The 21,714-nt window shown below is 29.2% G+C and overlaps 1 protein-coding gene and 1 long non-coding RNA gene across 3 annotated transcripts in view; one reads left to right on the top strand and one right to left on the bottom strand.

Annotated features, from left to right (window-relative positions):
* LOC141525626 (uncharacterized) overlaps positions 1 to 21,714 on the top strand; it is an 85,357-nt gene that overhangs the window by 20,083 nt on the left and 43,560 nt on the right. For both annotated transcript variants that reach the window (XM_074240182.1, XM_074240183.1), the window contains exons 9-10: positions 13,299 to 13,556; positions 18,689 to 18,940. In XM_074240182.1, the coding sequence (XP_074096283.1) occupies positions 13,299 to 13,556; positions 18,689 to 18,940 (510 nt within the window). The remainder of the gene's footprint in view (positions 1 to 13,298; positions 13,557 to 18,688; positions 18,941 to 21,714) is intronic.
* LOC141525628 (uncharacterized) overlaps positions 1 to 21,714 on the bottom strand; it is a 39,080-nt gene that overhangs the window by 5,157 nt on the left and 12,209 nt on the right. The gene's annotated exons all lie outside the window — the stretch shown is intronic.

Genomic DNA, 21,714 nt, shown 5'->3' on the forward strand with positions numbered 1-21,714 from the left:
TTTTTTTTTTTTTTTTTTTTGAGAAAAAGTTGAATTTTTTTGAAAAAATTTACTCTGCGTCCAGTAATTTCAATTGAAATTTCTCTGTTTCAAACCGGAAATATTATAAAAAAAAAAATGTAAGTAGAAATAGTTTTACTTTCACAAGTAGATCGGATCTAAAGGCTTCTTTATTCAATAGATTTTTAGGATCTATAAGATCGTACCATGTGTTTTACAAGGACATCATTCCAGTTGCTTATGGGTAATAATAGGAAGGTTCGTTCATTACATTATAACATACTAAAAGAATCAGACACAAAATACAATATGGTGATCTCACCAAAGGAAGAGAAAAAAGAGTAGGGAGAATTGCTAGGCATTCTCCAAGTCTGAACCCGATGTTTGCCGAGGCAAGCTGTTCGGTTGTCTACGTTTATACTGGTAGTTATAGAGTAGAGCGACGCTAACTCAAGTTTGTTGGCCAGAGTAACCGTTTTACAGCCGTCGGTGCTTTGTGAACTATTTTATCAGTCTATAAAATATTTTTACTTTATTCGTGTGATTCATACTATGATAAAGTTTAATTGTTTTAGAATTAATTTTAGTTATAAGGATTTTTTTAAACGATTAATATTATCCAAAAGACTCTTTAAAATTAAAGTTATTTGAAAGTTTTGAAATAATGCCGGTTATTTTGAGATTTTTTACCCACAGGATCGTCTAACTTAAACGAACTTTATTGGGCTTAATTAAAAATAAACAAATATGGCAATTAAACATGTGAATAATTTTTTTTATTAAATTAAAGTTTCAATAATGGACAAAATAATTGAAAAAATACAACTAAATATTTACTTTAATGTAAATTCAATTTGCTTGACTCCAAAGATATTTTCGAAGATTTTTAGAGTTAAAAAAATGTTGAAGAAATAGCTTGAAATTTCTTTAACCACTGCATAACTTTTTGAACATGTCCGACTAAAAGAAGTAAAGTAAGAGTATTCAAGCAGTATACTGATCGGCTCAGCAAGTCTTCCAAGAAGAACAAGTACAGAACTCTCAGAGGCTTCGGATTCAAGCCAAGAGTTTAAAAATCTTCAGAAAATGCGTTGGCGGCTGGGCATCGACCTCATTTACATCCGTTTGTCGCTTATGAATAATTTTTAGAATAGTTATCGAAAATACATTTTTGGGATTAGATTGAATATTTTATTTATCTCCGTAAAATAAGTGGAAAAGTGTGTTCATATTTTGAATTTAGTAGAATAAACTGTGGTAAGTTCATTTTTTAGCTGAATTTTTAACTTTATCGGCATATTGCTTATCACATATGCTAATCTTTAATCTTATAAAACTGTAAAAAATGACGAAAGGTTTCATTTACAATACTTAAATCAGACATATATATTTTGTATCGCAAGGCTGATGATAAAAAAATATCAAAAAGAAAAGTTCAAAAACAAACAGGAAAAATTTCCTACTTTGGACAAATAAATACTAGAACACGTGGATACACACTACACACTTAGACGACATTCGCGGTTATTGAAGTCAGTCGCTTAAGGTCGAGTGAGTTCACTCAATTCCGGATCATATAACAAGAAACGATGACTTTAAAAGCATGTTTATAGATAAAATACCATTTATTAAGTTGACATCGTTGCAAAATCATCCATTTATTATGGTCTTTTTGTTTTGTAAAATGTATTACCCCCACCAAGTAAAAAACCTGTTGATTTTTACTAAATTTTGAATGAGAATTTGTCTAACATAAAAACCTTAAATATAAGAAAAATTTAGATTTGTATTAAGCTAAAAAAAAAAAAAAAATATCTCTATTAGAAGTAAAATGATTTTCATTAAGATAAGAAGCCATGTTTCTGACCTTTTAAAAGAAGCATTTAACGTCACGTTAAAATGTATATTGTAAAAGTTACTTGAAAACAAGTTTATTTATTATATCAGCTAGTCCAGAGTAGGATTTAGAATAGGATTTTCTTCACAAGATAATAAAAGTGATATAATTATCAGGTAGATTTCATAGAAACCTATCTATTACATTTGCTTTAATAATAGAAGTCAGTTGAAAGTATGTCTTATCATCTCTTTAATGGTTACGTTTCAGAAACATCATTGGTTAAAAAATTTATGCATGTATGTTCACATATGAAGTATATAATATAGCGTGGCTTTTAGATGAGATTGCGCCCACAACTTTTAACGGGTCTTCAGGAAATTTATTATACTTTTTCTATGGGTAATAACATTAAATGAGCTTGAAAATGAGCGCTATCGGTAAAGTAATTGAGAATTAATAATCTCTAAAAATAGTAAAAAAACATGATTTTTGTAACTTAATTCGTAAATTTCCTTTTAGTTAGGTCGAGTCTATAGTTAAGTTTGAAGGTAAATTTTTCATAAATAAATTGAAATTTACAAAAAATTTTTTAACATATTTATAGCAATTCACACCTAAAAATCTTACACAGAAATAAAGGTTCACTTGAGCCAAGAAAATATTTTTTTTCCTGATTATTTGATTATTATTAAAAATATTTGATTATTATTTAAAAAAAATTTTTTTTGACACAAGAAATTTCACTTATTCCAACAAAATTAATTTTCTTGCTTTAAGAAATACGTATCTTGATCCAAGAAAATTTATTGTATCAAGTATTTATGATATTTTGAATTAAGAAAAAATTACTTCCACCAAGAATAGAATTAAAAAAAAAATTTTTACTTCGGCCAACACAACTTCGGTCTTCCTTCAGGCACCCGAAAATTTTCTTGAGCCAAGAATTTTGTTCTTCAATCAAGAAATTTTTTTTTCTGTGTAGCAATTATATAATCTAATGTGAATAAAAAAATGAAATATTATGTCTAAACACTGATTGCACCTATAATCCTTATTATATCTTGACTAAACTTAATACACTTATTCGTTGAACAATTACTTTGAACGAGCCTAAAAATAATTATTTACACGGAAAAAAGAAAACTCGAAAAATTACAATATATAATGTAACGTGACGCTTCGTGATGAAAAATGAAAAAATTAGTTTCAGATTGTAATTACTACAGATTTTATAAAAATAACATTGTAGAATGTAATATTTACATTGAAAGCTCTGAAAATTAACATTAAATAATAATAATAATAATAATAATAATAATAATAATATAATGTGAAATAAAATTTTATGCAGAATAAAATTATTATTGCCAGTTTATCTAGTGGATAAAACTATTCCAGATTGAAAAACTGGCCTTAAATAAGGTGTACTGAACTTTCAGTCAATTCATTTAAAGAATTAACGTTGACTATTTTTTTTCGTATCGAAAATAACTAATTTATAATCAAGATTGACACTTGACGTTTGAAAGATATATATAAAAAAATAGATTCTTCTTCCTTTCAAAATAAGTTACTATTATGAAGTCACAAATCCAAAATTAGGTCCACTTTTTGGTCATCACATTCTAACAGAAATTATTTTTATAAATAATTTTATTTTTCATTTTTATCTAAATATTTAAACTAAACACTATAATTTATTATCGACCCATCCCCAGGAATGAACGATGATGTCTTATTATACATAATTGTCTTATAATGAATCAATAATATGCGATATAATTATACATTGTCAATTTACGGGAAAAACTACTTACTTTAAGGTAGTACCCTCGCTAGAGTCATTTCTTTAGGATTTTTTTTTTTATTTTGGCAGATTAATGTTCATATAATTCTGCATCGATTGGCGTAATTTGAAAATTTTTGACCATCTAGTTTCAGAGATATTTAATTTCAAAGTTTGAGTTTTAAACGCTCTTTTGCATTACGGTATACGGGATATCGAAAAGTTTATCTACAAACATTTTTATATCTCAGAAACTTTTCATAGGATCTTTTTAAAAAATTAAAGTACCGTTAACTAACAACTAAACAATTTTTTAAAAATAAATTCATTGATAATTACCACACAGTTTCAGAGATATTTATTAATAAGTAATGAAAAATTTATCAGACTTTAGCCGAGGAAGGGATACGTTAATAAAGCTATGGCAACAACGCAAGTTTTGTGAGCCGCGAAAAAAGTATGAGACGCGCATGCGCTGAAAAATTTGAAAAGTTTAATGAACGTTGGGTTTAATATTGTAGTTATTAATTTTATTTATTTAAAAAAAAAAAAATAGCAATGATTATTTTATGAAAATAAGTATTTTTCTATATTTATTAAAAATTCAAAAAAGTTAACAATTTTAATGTAATAATATATATTAATCTTTGATAAGTTATAAAAATAATAATCAGATGAAATAATAAAAAATAGTAAAATTTAAAATCAGTTGATACATCAACACAAAAAATTTAATTACTGATATTTCTGAAAAAACAAAACAATATTGTCAATTATTTTTTTTCAGACATTGTAATTATATTTCCGAATAAATATATGTAAATGAATAAATAAACGCATGTATCAAAACAGAGGTTAGTCTACAGCTGGTCCAAAACACTACAGTGTAACCATTATAAAGTATCTTAACGCTCATGCAGTGTTGCCAGACTTTTCAAATGATCAGTTTCTCGTTCGTGATTGGCTAAAATCAGTACATAAACAGCAAAAAGTTTTAGGCTTGTCAATAATGACTTTCAAGTATATGTACCGTAGACTCTAACATAAACATTTGACTACGGAAGTCGCGAGGGTTCTACTGTAAAAAGAAAAAAAAGTTAGAATAAAGGGAATCAAAGATTGCACCTAATTTTAGAACCTGATTAGAGAAATAGAGAATGGATTTTAATATTTTTATCGGATGATAAAAATCGTGGGTATCTGTTGGATTTAAACACGTAACTACTCTGCTATCAATGCAATATGTTAATCATTGATTTAAGTCACGTATATACATACATTAATGGGCTACCTTTATTTGATTTATTTAGACTCAAATGAAATAGAAATCAATGGGCATCAACAAGGCCGTGGACCGTTATATTATTTATGTTGCATCCTAATTTTGAGAATATTTTTTGATCCCCAGTTATAACATTTATTAAAATGGCGCGTAGATATCCGTAGATGATAAAAAGTTTTTGGGGTCCCCAATTTTTTAAAATTACTAATTTTGATAGCGAAAAGTAAAAAATGTACGAAACGAAATGAATGTAGTTTTCAAAAACATTTTAAGAGTTAACTCATTAATTTTTCAATATTTGAAGTATCAATTTCTAGTGATTAATTGATAAATAAGAGCAGGAAGAAGTTCGTTCGGATCAATATTATTAATAATGGTAATGTTCCAAGTACGTCTTCAAAGTCCATTAAAATTGTTTCACTCTTCAGACATTGTTATTGTTATATTTATCATTATCATCATTATTATTCACCGCAATAATCTGTCATAGATGATTTTATAAAATAACAACTGTTATTTTGTATTTTAGTATGAGGATTAAACAGTTAACTGTAAAATTTTGTCATGTTGTTCTTTAAGTTGCATATATTTAGTCGTTTTTAACAAATTTCTCATATCAAATGTTATTTTGAATGATGTGATCTAAATTAGTAAGTATGCTTATACCCAAGTATTTCAAAAGCATGTGCCAACACACCATTGAGAGCTCGAGATAAAATATTTTGCTTCGGGGGGATATTTCTGATGCAAAATGTAATTTATATAAGTGTGTACACTGCTCTTTATTTCATGCATATACTTAACTGAACGCTAAGCTTTTCATTATAATGATTGACACTCAACTAATGCAAATGAAAACTAAGAGTGAGATCGTTTCTCACGTACTACTTGTTTAGAAGAGTCTTATAAGAATTTAACAAATACAAGTCTATGTTTACAAAATGGCTAGTACAATATTTAGTCGCAACTTCTGACAAATCTAGACAACCTATTGTTGTGCTAAAATTGTGTTTGTTGTTAATAATTTGCTTTCTGTAAAGGATTTGGGCACTCTAAATTCAATGTCTGCATAATTTTGGTTGAAAAGTCAGTTATCCTCTGCACGTAAAAAAAATATCGCTCTCAGAGCCATACTGTAATGCTACTGTAGCTATTCTCACTTAACTAACTGTTTGATTCTTACTAAAGCCATCTAGTAGATCGCTACGACAGGAATACATTAGTTAACTACAATAGCTAAACCGTATCGTTGGGAGAGCGAAATATTATTGCTGTGAGTTGTAAACGTCTCGCTGTAGTCTCAGATTTCACGCGCAGTCATGTGTGTTGACATATTTCATAACCTCAAAAATATTTGTTTTATTTATCGTGAATTCACTGATAACTACCAAATAAAATATTATTTATTGATTCATTCAAATTTATTTATTATATGGAGTAATAAATTAATTTTATAGTAATGGATAACCAATAAATTAGTAGATAGCTTATGTTTTTTTTTTTTCATTTTTAAACAAAATTAAATTTAGTATAAATAAAAAAATTCACAAAAATTATACTGAAACAGTTTTTTTTCTGATTTTTAGACGTTTTTTTTTTTTTTTTTTTAGTTATTTTTGTATTCTATTTATAACTTTTTTAAAATTGTCAAACTTCTGGTTTTAATTATATTTAATGACATTCAAGTTAACAGTCACTTGATAATTATTTTATTTCATTTAAAAAATAAATTATTTTTTTTAAAATTGCATTTATGATTTTTTTACAATTTCTACCTGTCAATTTTTTGTTTTATTTTTTTTTTTACCATAATTTATTTGTTAGAAAAATTCTAAAAATTATTAAATATCTGCTAAATTAATTTTTATTTATATTTATTAGTGATAAATAATATGGAACCATATTTTTATTTAAATTGTAATTTATAATAATTTATTTTGATAATTATCGAATTTTTTATTGACGTTTTTTATGTCATTTAATTCCATTGTTTTATTGAATCAAAATTAAATAAATAATTTCAAATTCATCAATTAATAAATATAATTTTTGAAATTATTATTTACAAATATTATTATGTATTAAAATCATTATTTATAAATATTGTTAATCAGTTAATAGCTATTGGCACGTGTGTATGTGGTTATATTAGATGGCACCGTTGAAAAATGTAGTTAGCGATTCTAGCTAAATAAAGTATTCTTACCAGAGCCATACCGTATTGCTACTGTAGGAAGAAGTTTTGCTGTTGTAGCGCTCTACGAGTAGCTCTCTAGTAGATGGCTCCAGTAGCAATATTTTTTTTTCCGTCTGAATTTATAAATTTGATTATATAACTACATAGTCGCTAAATATATTGAAAGTACCCTTTAATCAAAAAAAAATTTCTACATGAAATTCATAACCACAGAGATTTTTTAAGATATCAATCATAGAACCGTTGATAATACAACCAAAAGTGGAGAAAGTAAGCTAGATTATTTATCTCAAGCTATTTCATGGCATTTTAGTATATTTAAGTATATACTTTCCTATATAAACAGTGAGAGGAAACCACAAGTACTTATTCAATGCACTAATTAAGAAAGAGTAGAGTTGGAAAATGAGAAAAAAGTCAAGTTTTACTTCTCAAAACTTTTTGCTTTTCACGTACTGGTGGTTTCGTATATTGTAAAATAAATTAAAGACAAGAATATTTTTTGAATTAGCATCATAATAGTGACAGAACAATGTAAAATTAAAGCGTTTAAGCTTTCAAATGGCAAACAACTGAGTTATTCACACATTTTACTTCAAAACTAATGGTATTAACATTCAAGGTCAAACAATATTCTTGCAACAATAAGTATCAATTTACTTTATGTCAAATTATAATTTATTTAGTTAAATAACAATAGTACAAAGGCACTTAAAATTCTCTAAGTAAATATTTAAAAATGTTTGAGAACAAAGAAAGTAACTTGTAACAATGAAAGATATTTTATCTGTAATGAATGTTTTGGTTTGATTGCTGCAAAACTCGCTATTTAAAAGTTATATTTACAATTATATTTGTGCAAGCAATCAACTTTTTTTTTTTTTGACAATAAGTAATTATGAGTTCGCCTTAAAAATGAATTTTGTGTAGAGAGTGGCCTGTATACATATTTTCAATGCAAGAACCTTTTCCAGTCTAGTTTTTACGGTGAAAGGAAGATCATACATCAAATATGTCATAATTTGTTTATTTAAAAACACCTGGACTGTAGTTTAATATAAATTGAATTAACTAGCATTAATTTGAAAAAAAATTTCTTATTTCAAAAATGATTGATACTGATAATAAATGAGTGAAGTTAGTAAGTTTTTTAATTTTCGCAAAATAACAAAACAACTATCCTGATTGGCAGATTTGGTTGAAGTCTAATCATTGCATTTGTCCTCACAGCATAACCATGCAATAATTTTTTGTTTTCGATTGAGGACTATATATTTAATGTATATAATATTTATAACGTGGCTTATAATGACGATAGCGCCTGCAGTTCTTATCAGGCTTTAATGAAACTCAACGTAGCACTTATTCTTTAGACAATTGCTGAGGTCAAGTTTTAAGTTGAGTCAAATCAGTAAATCGTTTTAGAAATGACAGTAATGCAAAATAAAACAAAGTCACTTTTTTTACTTTCTCTTCTGGAAATAACTTTTAAATATAACTCATAAAGTTTCCGTAAGCTGCATCTGAAAGCTTATTAAATAAGCTATAATTAGCAAATCTTTATACTTTTATAGAAATTTACGATTGCATCCCTTTAGTGATTCTGAAAATTTATATTAACACCGTGAAATCTACTTCCATTTCATCTGCTGAATGAAATTTTGTATCATTTTATTGTCAGTAATCATTTATCACCTTGATATGTATACTATGAAAGAGATATTTATGTCATAAGGCCGTGAAGTGGTGGTTCTCTGACAACGACGAGATTTCGATATGAGCTTAAGGTTTGTGGCGGGAAGGTTCGAAACGGGCGTAATTTTAACGTACGAGGCGTAGCCTCGGACGAAAATTTACGCTCGTTTTCGAACATTCGCGTCACAATCATTAACGCGAATATCGAAAAAAAGTCGTTGTCAAAATCGCCACTTAACAGCCAAATGACAAAATATTTTCTGTTATTATCGCTCCATAAGCTTAACTTTTGAGGGATAGGAGGCAAATAATGGAATATTTAAATTTTATGAAGTATCACAAGGGCAAAAAAACTTAATTTTATGTTAATTATCTTTTTATAAATATTTTATAATTTATTTATGGCGTGGTTGTTATTTTATTAACATTAAGTCCGCTTCATAATAAACTGCAGGCGGAGAAATAATTAGCGCCACTCAATAGTAACTGTTTAAAATTTACTCACAATCATTGGTCGGTATACTAGAATGTGACTTTTTTTTTAACAATCTCTCAATTTCGTCTGGGTGTACTCGAAAAGTTTGTAAAAATAAAGGAGGGGGTAAAACTTCACGGCCTAGGCCGTGAAAAAAAGATGGTATGGTAGAGTCTTTAGAAAAGAGTCTCTTAACGGACGCCACCCAGCGCTCAAAAGTTGAACTTTTGGAGCGAGTATAACAAAAAATTAATATTTATCCACTAATTTCTTTAGATATTGTTGACAATTTATTAGTTAACTGGATCACTTGAGAATCGTTTATCCCTAATAATGTGCAATTTAAAAGTATAACAACCGCTAACTAAAGGAAAACTATGACACCTGTATAAAAATAAACAAAAGAGGTATTATTTTTACGGTACATCGATTACCGGTAATTGATATTCAATCGGAATGCTTTAGTGGTTTGAAAATTTTCTTTTTCATAAATAAAACTTGGTCAGTTACCGATGTTAATAACATCATATGATTTAACCTCAATGAGTTACTACTTTCCAGAGAAATCTTTTAACGTTCATATTTAATATGAATGTAAACAAGCGATTGAACTTACAATAAAATGTTTTTGGCATCAATTCAACACGATAAGACGCTGGAATAAAATCTATGAAATAACGCTGTGCACGCTCTATTACAATTAAAAAAAAAAAAAAAAGTTGTTGCTAAAATCAAATGACATCTGTTGATTCCGCGAAATTAAAATTCTTTAGGATAAGTAAAGCCACTTTGTTGTCAAAACAAATGAAATAAATAGAAGTTATGGTACATATAAAACCGTCATATAAGTAGAAAAAATCAATAAAAATCAAATTTGGTTAATTTATTCGGGAGATATAACACAAAAAACTTAATGAAGAAAAAAATGATCTTAGTAATCACTCAGAGGCTTCAGATTTATTTTAAAGAATATAAAATTTCCCACTTTAACTTATTCTATAAATTCCTAAAAATCTTGTTCATCTTCAACGAAAACAAGAGAAATAAAAGTAACTACTTCTAATTTATTTAATTTTCTCTTTTTTTTAAGTCATAATTTGTAGTGGCCCAGATTTATTCAGATTAGTAGAGTAATATTTTCCGAGTAGTATCTCAGAACAACAGCAGGAATTTATAGCATACGGAGAACTTACGGTCCAGAATAAAATTGCTCATTTTATCTTGAATCATATTTTTTCATTTTTACCCTTAACTTGTAGGTCATAAAAATACCTTATGGTATGATGCAGACACACGATATGCTGTATCAAGATTATTGAACCTGTTTAAATAGGTGAAAGTTTTGAATGTATATACATTTTTTTGCTGTAATGGCAGACAAAAGAAATTAACGGTACTTGGACAGGATATTAACTAAGTTTCAGTAAGTTTGTTGACAAAATGATTAAGCATTTACTTATCATGTTTGGTAATTAAAGCTAATCATAAAATGATTTAAAAATTGAAATTTCATGCATTTTTTGAACAAAGAACTCTTGACTACTATAGAAAGTTTCTGTTTTGAATACTAATAACAATGACAAATAGTAAATTCGATCATTGAATTATATCGCAACTAATGATAAGTATACAAACTAAATTACAACAATCATTTTACTTAGTATCGATAATCACGTTAGTAATACTTGAACATGATAACTGAATTAAATCGGAAAAAATCAATTGATCCCTTCAAAAGTTATTGTCAAAAGTTTCAAAAAAGTGTTTTTTTTTTTTTTTTTTTTTTTTTTTTTTTAACTTCTCGCTAAGAAAATCGGGAAGTTATTGTTTTTACCCCTTTTTGCAAAAATCAAGTTTTCATCAGATCTCGGTGTTTTAAGGTCACAGAAAGCTTCCCTGACTATTCCCGCGATGTTGTCTCTATGACTGTATGTGTGCGTGTGTGTCTGCGGGCGTGCGTACGTGTGCAAACCGGTAAATTTTTAGAAATCTCAAAAAAAACCACAAAAAAAAATGTTATCAAATGTGATTTTTGTAGAATAACTTTTAAACGGCTGTACCGATCGGTTCCAAAAACTAATCAGGCCTTAACATCAAAAAACTATGTCGATTGCCGCGAAGCTGGTCAAAATCGGTTAATTCGTTCGAGAGATATCGTGAACGAAAGAAATGTTTTTTCGGAATTACTTTGAAATTCCTAGTCTAATCAATTTAAATTTAAAAGTTCTTCACAAACGGTTTGAAAATTAAAAAAAATTTGGAAAATCGAAAAGTGCACGTCTCAAGGGTCATTCATCATCCGCATATACAGACAACCCGACGTACACCGAAATATTTTTTCAAAACGGTTTTTTTTTTTATACAATCTAGAAATAATAGTGTTTTTTAAAGTATCTACCGTCATAAAAAAGTGTTATTGTTGATTTTGTGAACTCATTTAATACTCAAAGTGCAAAAAAGTTCGGATAGAAGCAATTTAAGCCGAGATAATTGCTTGACCTTGAGAGAATGAGAGTAAAGCACTACTCACGCTTCGCGTTGAAACGTGCGAAAATAGTATTGTATTAAACTTTTATCAGAGTTTGAGTTCAGATAGTTGAAAAAGTCACGAAAATTGTATTTTTGAGTTTGAAGAGCTCAAAAACGTAATAAGTGCAATTTTAATCGCTTAAGTATGGAATTAGCGGGAAGTTGCAGGGATGGGCTTTAGGGTCAACCTTTTTTCTAATTTTTTTAAATGATTTTTTCGTACAAGAATTTATTTTCAAGTCATTAACTTTTTTTTATAAGTGAAGAACAATTCCTTGTATTCAAACTCAACTCTTCTATCTGAAAAAACAATGTTTTTTGTAACCGATTCAAAATAAGCGTATCCAGAAAAAATGATTAATTTGATTTCAAAAAATATTTTTGAAGACCAGAGTAGCCTTTACAATTCAGTTGCTTCTAACAATCGTTACAGGCGTAATTTTTCTTTTCAATTTAGTAAATTTATTTTATCTCGGAACCACACCCTTCTTCCATCAATTGTGAATATCGCTTCATCTCCGTTCTTCACAATAATAAAATTAAAAAATACAAAAAATTATTAACTTCCCACCTAATAATCACAACAATCGCTGTATGGTTCTATTATATAGTGATTTTAATGTATGCGTAGGTTTGAAATATTGCAGTACCAATTGCATTTACTTCTTTGTTGATCCTGTACCGTTGTCCTATGCTTCCTCATATATCCATAGGTATACATTAACATTAACAATACATACGATCGTAGATAGCTAAAAATTTTTTAACTTTCCGACAAAGTCATGAAAATTTTTCTAAAATTTGATCAGTTCATAAGTTTTAATGCTTTTTAATACAAAGACAGCTTTATTGATTAGATTTATAAGTTTTCTTGTACCATTTATAACATTTTGTAGAGATTTTTTCTTTTGAAAGAATCATCTCTTGCACCTATCTTAATACACTGAAAAAAAATGAACTTGAATCAAGAGTAAAATTCTTGAACCAAGAAAATAATTTTGAAGAAACTCATTGTCTTGAATCAAGACAAAAAATTCTTAAATCAAATAAAATGTACTTGAACCAAGTGAAATTTCTTAGACCTAGACTTGAAATTTAATTGGAGTATTGTTTTAATTTTCACAGATTCCAAATGAGCATTGAAAGTTTTAGTTAAAGTCATTGCAAGTCTCATTAGTGAAGTTGATATCTGTTTAGCTTCAAGTGCGATGAATTTTTCTATTATTTAAAATTTTTCTTAGTGAATTACGGCAGATCTCATAGAAACTAATTAAAATTTTAAATTTCGTAATTTTTTTTACGATTTATGATTGAAGAAATAAGTTAACTAACATTTAAATGTTAACAATTTTTACGTAAAATTCGAAAGTTTGCAATTTTAACGACATGCGAACAAAAATTACGATCAATAATCTCAAAAACAAACTTTTTATTTGCTATAAATATTTATTTGTATAAAAAATTTTTTTTTATTTATTCAACAATTACTTACAGGTTCTACAAAAGGATATCGAAACACATGGCAGAATAGTCAATTCTATCGTCAAGTTAGGAGAACGAGTTTTTAAACAACAATGTATTTTCAAAAACGATTCTGACAACAATGAGGAAAAATCAGAGAATCAACAAAATCGTCCATCTCAAGCAATCCGCGTCGCTCGGTCTTTAGAAAGACGTTGGCATTTACTTTTTTTACGTGCATTAGAATGGCAATGTCACATCGAAACACTTGCTACTCGTCTTTGCAATAGAGTAAGTTTGAACTGATATGATAATTCTTTAAGTAAAAAATTTAGTAAATAGTTATTTATAAATAAACTTGGATTTCTTAGATAAATTTTCACAATTTTTTTTCAATCTATCACGAAAGATTCTAAATGATAAAGACTCAATTAACTAAAGCAGCAGCATAAGTTATTTCATCAAGGTTTGATGAAGTTATCATATTGTGTTCGACATGGTAAAAAAACGTCAGTATCTGCTTTCAATTGATAATCAATAGCTGCCATATTTATTTTGGTAATTGCCTTGGAATACAATCTTACAATCACTTGGAAATCACTACTGATTACCACGTTGAGTTATAAAATTCTTATCATCATGATCATAGTAATAAATTTATTAAAATTTGCATGATGGCTCATAATCAGCAATGTACTTAGTATTTATCACACACACACACACACTCGCGAGAGCAGTCAGGGAAGCTTCCTAGGACCTCAGAATGTTAAAATCTGATAAGAATTTCATTTTTGCAAAACGGGGTAAATCAATAACTTTTCGATTTTTCAATTTTCTTAGTGCGAAGTTAAAAATTAGGAAAACGATTGACTGTTAAGGCCATCCCTGCAACTTCCCGCTAATTCCATATGGATATGGATCAATAACATGCGCACAATAACTTATTCTACTGGGGTTATCATACATGGAGAAATAGATGGTGGATAACACTATACCAGTATGGGCGAAAACGTCATACAGTATCCCGACTAGAAATTGTAGTGAGGAATGCTGAAGAATTAGTGAGGGGCAAGCTTTGCCGCCTATCTGAGGCAAGTCTGATGTGCACCTTCTTAAATCCACATTAGGCAAAACGAAGATCGGCGTGCCAAATTTGCATGTAATTTGGGACATCTATGGCAAGCCAAACTTTTGTGAACCTTCGGAAAGCCTGACTAGCTGGAAGTATCGATAACCAAAGATTTGCCGAAGTTTGGCTTGCCATAAATGTCCCTAGTTACCTTTAAGTTTGGTAAACCGAACTTTCGTAAGCCTTTGGATTTTATAATTTTCTGCAAGTTAGGCATTCCAAACATTTGCCGGACGTCGGCGTTCTTTACCGAGAGTCAATTTGGAAGAAGTTTGGCTTGCCTAACTTAGGGCTGCCTTGGTTGCACCTCATAAAAACCAAGAGAGGCAGAGCAAAAATTGGCATGCCGAAGATATTTCAAATTTGGTGGTGATTCTGAAACTGTGTGGCATTGCCGAAGCCCTCTGCATAACTTTAACTTAACTAAAAATTGCAAAAAACGAAAAAAAATTTTTTTTTTTGGAAATTCAACAATTCATATTTTTGAAAGAAAGAAAAACAGCCTTCTAAAAATTTCAGTATCTTTTAAGATCACTACAAGGTATTTAACAAAAAAAATTGAGCTAAAATTTTAACCCCAAATTTTATTTTTAATGATTTTCAAAAATTCAAAATTTGACAAATTTGGCATTTTTCAAAATTTTTTTCCAAAATATTTATTTTTAATAGCCTTAAGTGTGCCCTTTCAAACAAACAAAAGGCTATTCCTTTATCTATAATAGCGTTCGAGATATTACAAAAACAAAATTGAAAAACTGGAGGATTTCTCTCCGTGATAGCTATTTTTGATATACATATATTGTATATGCATAAAACAAGAAAATTAGGCTTTAATCAAAACGTGAACTGAAAGGTACGGCATATTCACAAGATCTAGTATGCTGTTTACGCCCAAGAGTTGCCATGTAACTTTTCATTTCCGCAGAGATCATTGGTTAGTAATTTTTACTAAGTTTAATTTCCGCTAGAGCTATAAAAGGAATATTCGAAGTGAATAGACACAGTAAAAAACCCAGGGTTAAGTTATGATTTTTCATTTAACAATGATCTAATTATTCGAAAATTGATAAGATTATTTGAAGAAAAATTTTTACCGAACATTTCCACTCGAACAAAAAAAAAAAGAAAAAAATCTAAAAACGGTTGACCCTGCAAGCCATTCCTATATATTTTCGTCATGTACAAGCTCAATAAGGACGCATTGTTTTAATAAAAGAGAGATAGAGTCCAGTAATTTGTGACGCCACCCCCGAAAGTTGACCAACTACTGTATGGAAGGTCTTATTATGAGACTAAACAGAAAGTTTACATATTCCCTCGGTCAGCGTAAAGGGATAAACTTTGAACTTGTGACGGAAGGGAAACCGGGTTCAATTCCTCGGTGATTCAGAATTATTTTTTCGGTGACCAAAACTTCTTTTTAATTTGAGTGATACAAAATAGATATTTATGTCATAAGGCCGTGAAGTGGCGGTTTTCTAACAGCGACGATATTTCGATATGGGCTTAAGGTTTGTGGCGATCGGTTCGAAACGGGCGTAATTTTAACATACAAGGCGTAGCCTTAGTCTAAATTGGGACATGTCAATGATTTTATAGTGCAAAATTGTCCCGTAGCGGCATTTCGAGAATAAAGCACTTCTACACGCTCACGCTTGAGGCGTGCAATTATCCGCATTCTAACATGGGCTTGAGCAAAATTCTCGTTACTAAGGTTAAGACATTTCTGCCCAACTATAAGAAATAGTTTTATGAAATAAGTAGCATATTTCTGAGCTTCAAAGGCTCCATTTCTTGCCAACATCCCATACAAAAAATGAAGATTGGCCCAATACTGGGCCAAGACTGGCACTCGATCTTTAAGTATCGGCCGAGTATCGTGAAATATCGTTGGGCCAAGACTGGGTGAGCATCGGATGTTAACATCAAGCCGATATAGGCGACTGAGCGTCGGCCGAACATAGTAATCAAGCATTGGCCGAGCATCGGCCAAGTATCGGCAAAGAATCCAATGTAAGCTAAAATAATTAACAAAAATTTATTTTTGTTGTTTATTTTTGAATTATTATCATTCTGAGGTGATGGGCTACTGGTTGATAGAAATTTATTCTAAAAAAACTCGGATGCGAAGGGATTTGAACCTGGTCCGTCTGCGTGGAAGTCTCGAGCGGCGTCACGGGTCCTACTAACTGATCTGAGTGTAACGTTCTTAGATTAACTATTAACTATTTCAATGTTCAACAATCAATTTTTCTCAGTATAATTTAGTTAACTTGATTGTTGTTACGAATTTTTCAATTTATTTCATAATTGAACAATTTCTGAATTTTCCTAATAAAAAATAGCTTCCCAGTTTTTTAAAACTTTTCATTTCTTAAGCAAAAAGTTAAAAATTAATTAAAAACAAATGATTCATTAGTAAATAAATATATTTATTAAAAATCATTGGTTTCTTGCTGAAATATATATTTTTTTTCTAATACAAATGACTAAAAGAAATAGATTTAACTCATAAGGTAATGTAAAAATTTATCCTAAAAGTCCGCCAAAAAAATATTTATTCACTTATTAAATCTATTTTAATGGAAACAATTGTTGATTTAATGTTACTAAGCTTGTTAAATTATAAAAATATTGAAAAAAATTAAAAAATTATCAAAGTAATACTTATAAAAAGAAAACATTGTTATAATAATTTAAATTGTTGTTTTCTTCTAGAAAAATGTCTTAAGATATTTTTTAAAAATCGATTTACTAATTTTTAGTACATATTAGTTTATAATTTGGTCCAACGTTAAATTAAAAAAAAAAATTGAAAACAATGATATAACATAGTAATGACTAATACGTATTGATTGTTTTCATGTATATAAAGAATTAGCCAGAGCATCGGCCAAGCAATGGTAATAATCAAATCACATACCATTATATTATAATAAATATCGTGCGGTAGCCGATAGTTTACTTAGGCTTGGCCAGTACAAAACGCCAATGCTTGGCCGAACATTAAAGCCGATGGTTTACCGAGGCTAGGCCGATACAAAACACCGATACTTGGCCGAGCATTAGCAGCCGTGCCTTGGCCAATGAACGGAAATTGTTGAGCATCGGCAACTTTGTATGGGATATATATTTTTGGGCTCTTTAAGCTCTAAAACAGCGAAAAATTCCTTAAATGGCATGCAAAGTCAACCATTTTAAAAAATTTTTTTCGTACTTCGGTAAAAAAAGTATCGAATAAATTAAATTTTCTTTGTAACTAAGCAATAGTCATTAATTTTACTGACTTATGTATTCACAAATAAAAAGTTCTGCATTAGTCTTCAAACTATTTTCAATTTTGTAGTAATCATGTTCATTTGATATAAGTTTCAAAACTACTGACAAAGTTTACATTTACAACATGCAGAGTCATTTTCAGATTGTTTTGTTTCAACTGTCACGCACTAAAAAAAAAAAAATTTATTGTCATAACAAAAGACGGGAATACGCAGTGAACCCTACATGCAGTCTATGAGGAAGCGGTCACGGCCCACGGCCTCCGAGTGACCCGCACCACCGACATTGATTATTCAAAAACATGGGCGGACCTGTTTAAGCCTCTCGTTACTGACAGATAACGTACAAATGGGTACAACTACATAGTAGCTGTGGTTAGGTACTTACACGCAATGAATCTTTGGACCCAAGGCCCAAGGGTTAATCGTAACATCGATCATTTCTTAAAGAGAAAGTGCGGGCGTCGTTACATGCGAGTATCTTCTTCTTAGAATAAGGTCTCCAGTCTCTTCAAAACTTTATTCGTGGTTTCTTGTTACGGCGAAAAAATATTAATGTGACATTTGAGTATTTTTTAAAAATACAAAAAGTAGTTAATTTTGCAAGCCACCTTTAAAACTTATCGCTATCTTTGAGTTCAAAATGCTCAATAGTATACCTAGAGCATGTTATTAAGCTCTTTAAGTGCAAAAAAATTTAATGTTAATGCACTTTTTGAGTTTTCGCAAAGTGTAAAAAGTCAATATAGTTAATCAAGAATCGATTAGTTAAACGATATCGAAGTTATGTGGCAAAGACGCGAAAGAATTTCTTTTCGGTCTTTTTGAAGGCTGCAAACCATACTAAAATTAATCAATTCGTCGTAGACACATACAAACACGAACGCACATTTTTTTTTTTTTTTCTTTGTAAGTTACTACACGGAGTAGAAGGAACCTAAAATTGTAACACAGTGTTTATTTAAGTATAAAAGTTTGAAATGTCTATTATTTAAAATACTTTTTTATCTTTTCAGAACATCATACAAAATCGATGCGTCAGTGACAGTGACGACGAGCCTGTGACAAAACAACCACGGTTGAGTAGGAGACAACTCCGAGAACCTAGAAAAGAGACCCGTGGTCACTCTGGGTGGTCTAGACAATCAAGTTTCGCAAAACGTTTACTTTCACCGAAGCGTTTAAGCCACGGAATCATTTCTAGTTGTTCTTCTGATACCGATATGTCCTCTGGTACTCAGAATAACGATGAAGAATCTTATTTTGAGGTAAACATTTTTTTTTTTAATTTAATTTAATCTTGATCATTATCTACTAAATGTTTATCTCTGAGACTTTCTGATAAGTTTTAAAAATATCGACTTATCAAATGACTTTATTTAATCATCAAAATATTAACTCGCAAAACAAACTTCATTAAACTTAGTTGTGGTCTTCAACAAGTTTTTCGTTATTAAGGTCGTTACTTTTCGAGATAACATTGTGCTATAGTTTTTTTTCTCACTCGCTAGTGTTTCCTTTCTCGTAGACTATCTTGATGGTCACATAGATGAACCTTCATACTTCGCCATCCATTTTACGGCTTTAAATAAATTATATTATTTTTAGAAATGAAACTTTATTGTTACTTTTGTGAAGTTAGCAACCTGCTACCTGAAGAAGTACGTATCGCTTATTCGTTCTCTTTTTATTCATTCATTAGTTCGAATATTTTAGTAATACTTTGACAATACTTGAAAAGCTATACAGCCGGAAATTTTCACAATTTTTCCAATTTATTTGAAGAATATACTTTTTGTTTTAGATAGGAACTAATTTCTAGTGAAGATAATATTATCCTTCAATATGAAAAAGGAGAAAATTAAATTGAAGAATCAATTAAACGTTCGTTTCTTTGCTATGATTATGATGATATAAAAGTAATATAATTCAATTGAATTATTTTTAACTTCCCGCTAAGAAAAATTGAAAATTTTTTAAGTTATTGGTTTAATTTTTTTGGATTTTCAACGCCCCCGCCCTACCTTCTGTGGATGGAACTTCAAAAAATCCATTCTCAGCTAGGTTTAAGATGACAAAAAGTAATAATTTCGCCAAATTTTGATTCTGTTGAAGCTGTAGATTAAAAGTTCAATTTTTAACGCCCATTTAATTTTTAATAATAATAATAATAGGCTAATTTTTATTAATTTCCAAGTTTAGAATAGGCTAAATTCACGTGGCGAGGTTTTCAATCGGCAAAATTTATTATTCTCTAATTTTTTAATTTCATTTTTTTTAATATTTGTTTTTTTTTTTCAACTGTGTACATTTTAATTTGAAAGGATTTTAATAGTTCTTTTTTTTTAATTCGGCTATTTTAAAGCTAGCGTTATTTTAATAATTCCAAGTTTTTGACTCGCTTATTTTACAAACGCCTTTATTCAGGAATTTTCCTTTTTTTTTTTGCGTAGACGTTTCTTCTTTTGTCATATTTTATTATAAGCATAAATTATTTTTGAAATTGTTAAACTTTTTCTTATTTTAGTGATATCGTTTTTTACGTTTCGCTAAATTTACAAACTGCTAAATTTACAGATTTCAAAGTTTAGATTAGTGATGATCCAAAACATATCATTGCTCTTAAATTTCGTAAGAATTCGAATCAATTTCGTTCGCTTGATTTTGAGAAATCTTAAAAATAAAATTTTTCAAAATATTGAACAACTCCACCGATAAATCCCAAAAACAAATCCGCTTTTAAACTTAAAAAATCACTTCGATTGTTGCCAGTCCCGTCAAAGTCGGACGATTCATTCGGGAGTTTTCGAAAACGAAAAATTTCGAAAAAAGTGTATTTTTTACAAAACTTCGACATTTTTTTTGGATCGTTTTTGATGAAATGGAATAATTATTAGAGCCCAAAAAACCACGTTGATTGCGGTCAAGAACGTAACAATCGGTTGATTGATACGCGTTGTGAGTTATCGTTGTCGAAAAAATTCGAAAAAAGTCCATTTTTCAAATTTCGTAAAAATTTTCGGTCCGATCAGTTTGTGTTCAAAAGTTAATTCTAGGATTTAAAAAATTGCGTTGAATACTCCTAACTGTGTGAAAATCAGTTTATTCATTCGAAAGTTATTGCGATTTAAAAATTTACAAAACATTGTTTCATTAAACTCCTATCAGACTTTAAGCTCGGAAAGCTCAAAAAGTCACGAAAATTGTATTTTTTAGCTCGAAGAGCTGAAAAATGTTGTAAGTACAATTTTAAGCGCTTAGATATGCCATTAGCGGGAACTTGCAGGGATGGCCATTAGGGTCACCCGTATTCCTAATTTTCTTTATATTTAAAATGCTTATTTATTAAGTCTATATATAAAAATAAATATAAGAGTGATTTAGTAATTGTGAATAATCATAAACCAATTACTTATGACTATATTTCGTGTGTACGTCAAAACTTGCCTCAGATTTGATCAATATTTTTGCAAGAGCAGTCACCCGGCTGATTTGGTGAAAGCAAATTGAATTAAAAAAAAATTCTTTTTTTAAGAATATGATTATTTTTACAGCATAAAGCTTGTAACTTATGACTTTAGACTTTATGCTCAAAGACTTCAATGAATTTTTCTGAGTCATAACCGAAATTAGTCATTATTTAATTAAAATAAGATTATTTTATTAATATTACGTCTATATTTATTTGCTTTCTTATGAGTCCGTCCGGATTGAACTTTTGACATTTGTTTTAATAAACTAACTTCCCGATGAGCTAGAAACTCAAAAGTTTGAACACACCTTAGAATTAGATTTCAATGCAGTATTTACTGACAACAACCGACGTCCACCTACGCAGTCGACACACACTTAAACAATCAGACTTCTAATAATTTAAGTTTTTATTTCAGACTATTGGTTCATATTTATGATCGAGTTTTCTTATTTAAACATTTAATTTCCATCAAAATTTAAAATTACAAAACAAAAAGCAATTTGTTTGAAATAAACAAAATTTTCAATATACTACATTTTTAAGTGAAATGAAATGTATGAAACAATT

Source organism: Cotesia typhae, unplaced genomic scaffold (genome assembly GCF_013202065.1).
Source record: "Cotesia typhae breed Kobodo isofemale line unplaced genomic scaffold, CoteBio_Ctyphae contig_26, whole genome shotgun sequence".
Taxonomy (NCBI): domain Eukaryota; kingdom Metazoa; phylum Arthropoda; class Insecta; order Hymenoptera; family Braconidae; genus Cotesia; species Cotesia typhae.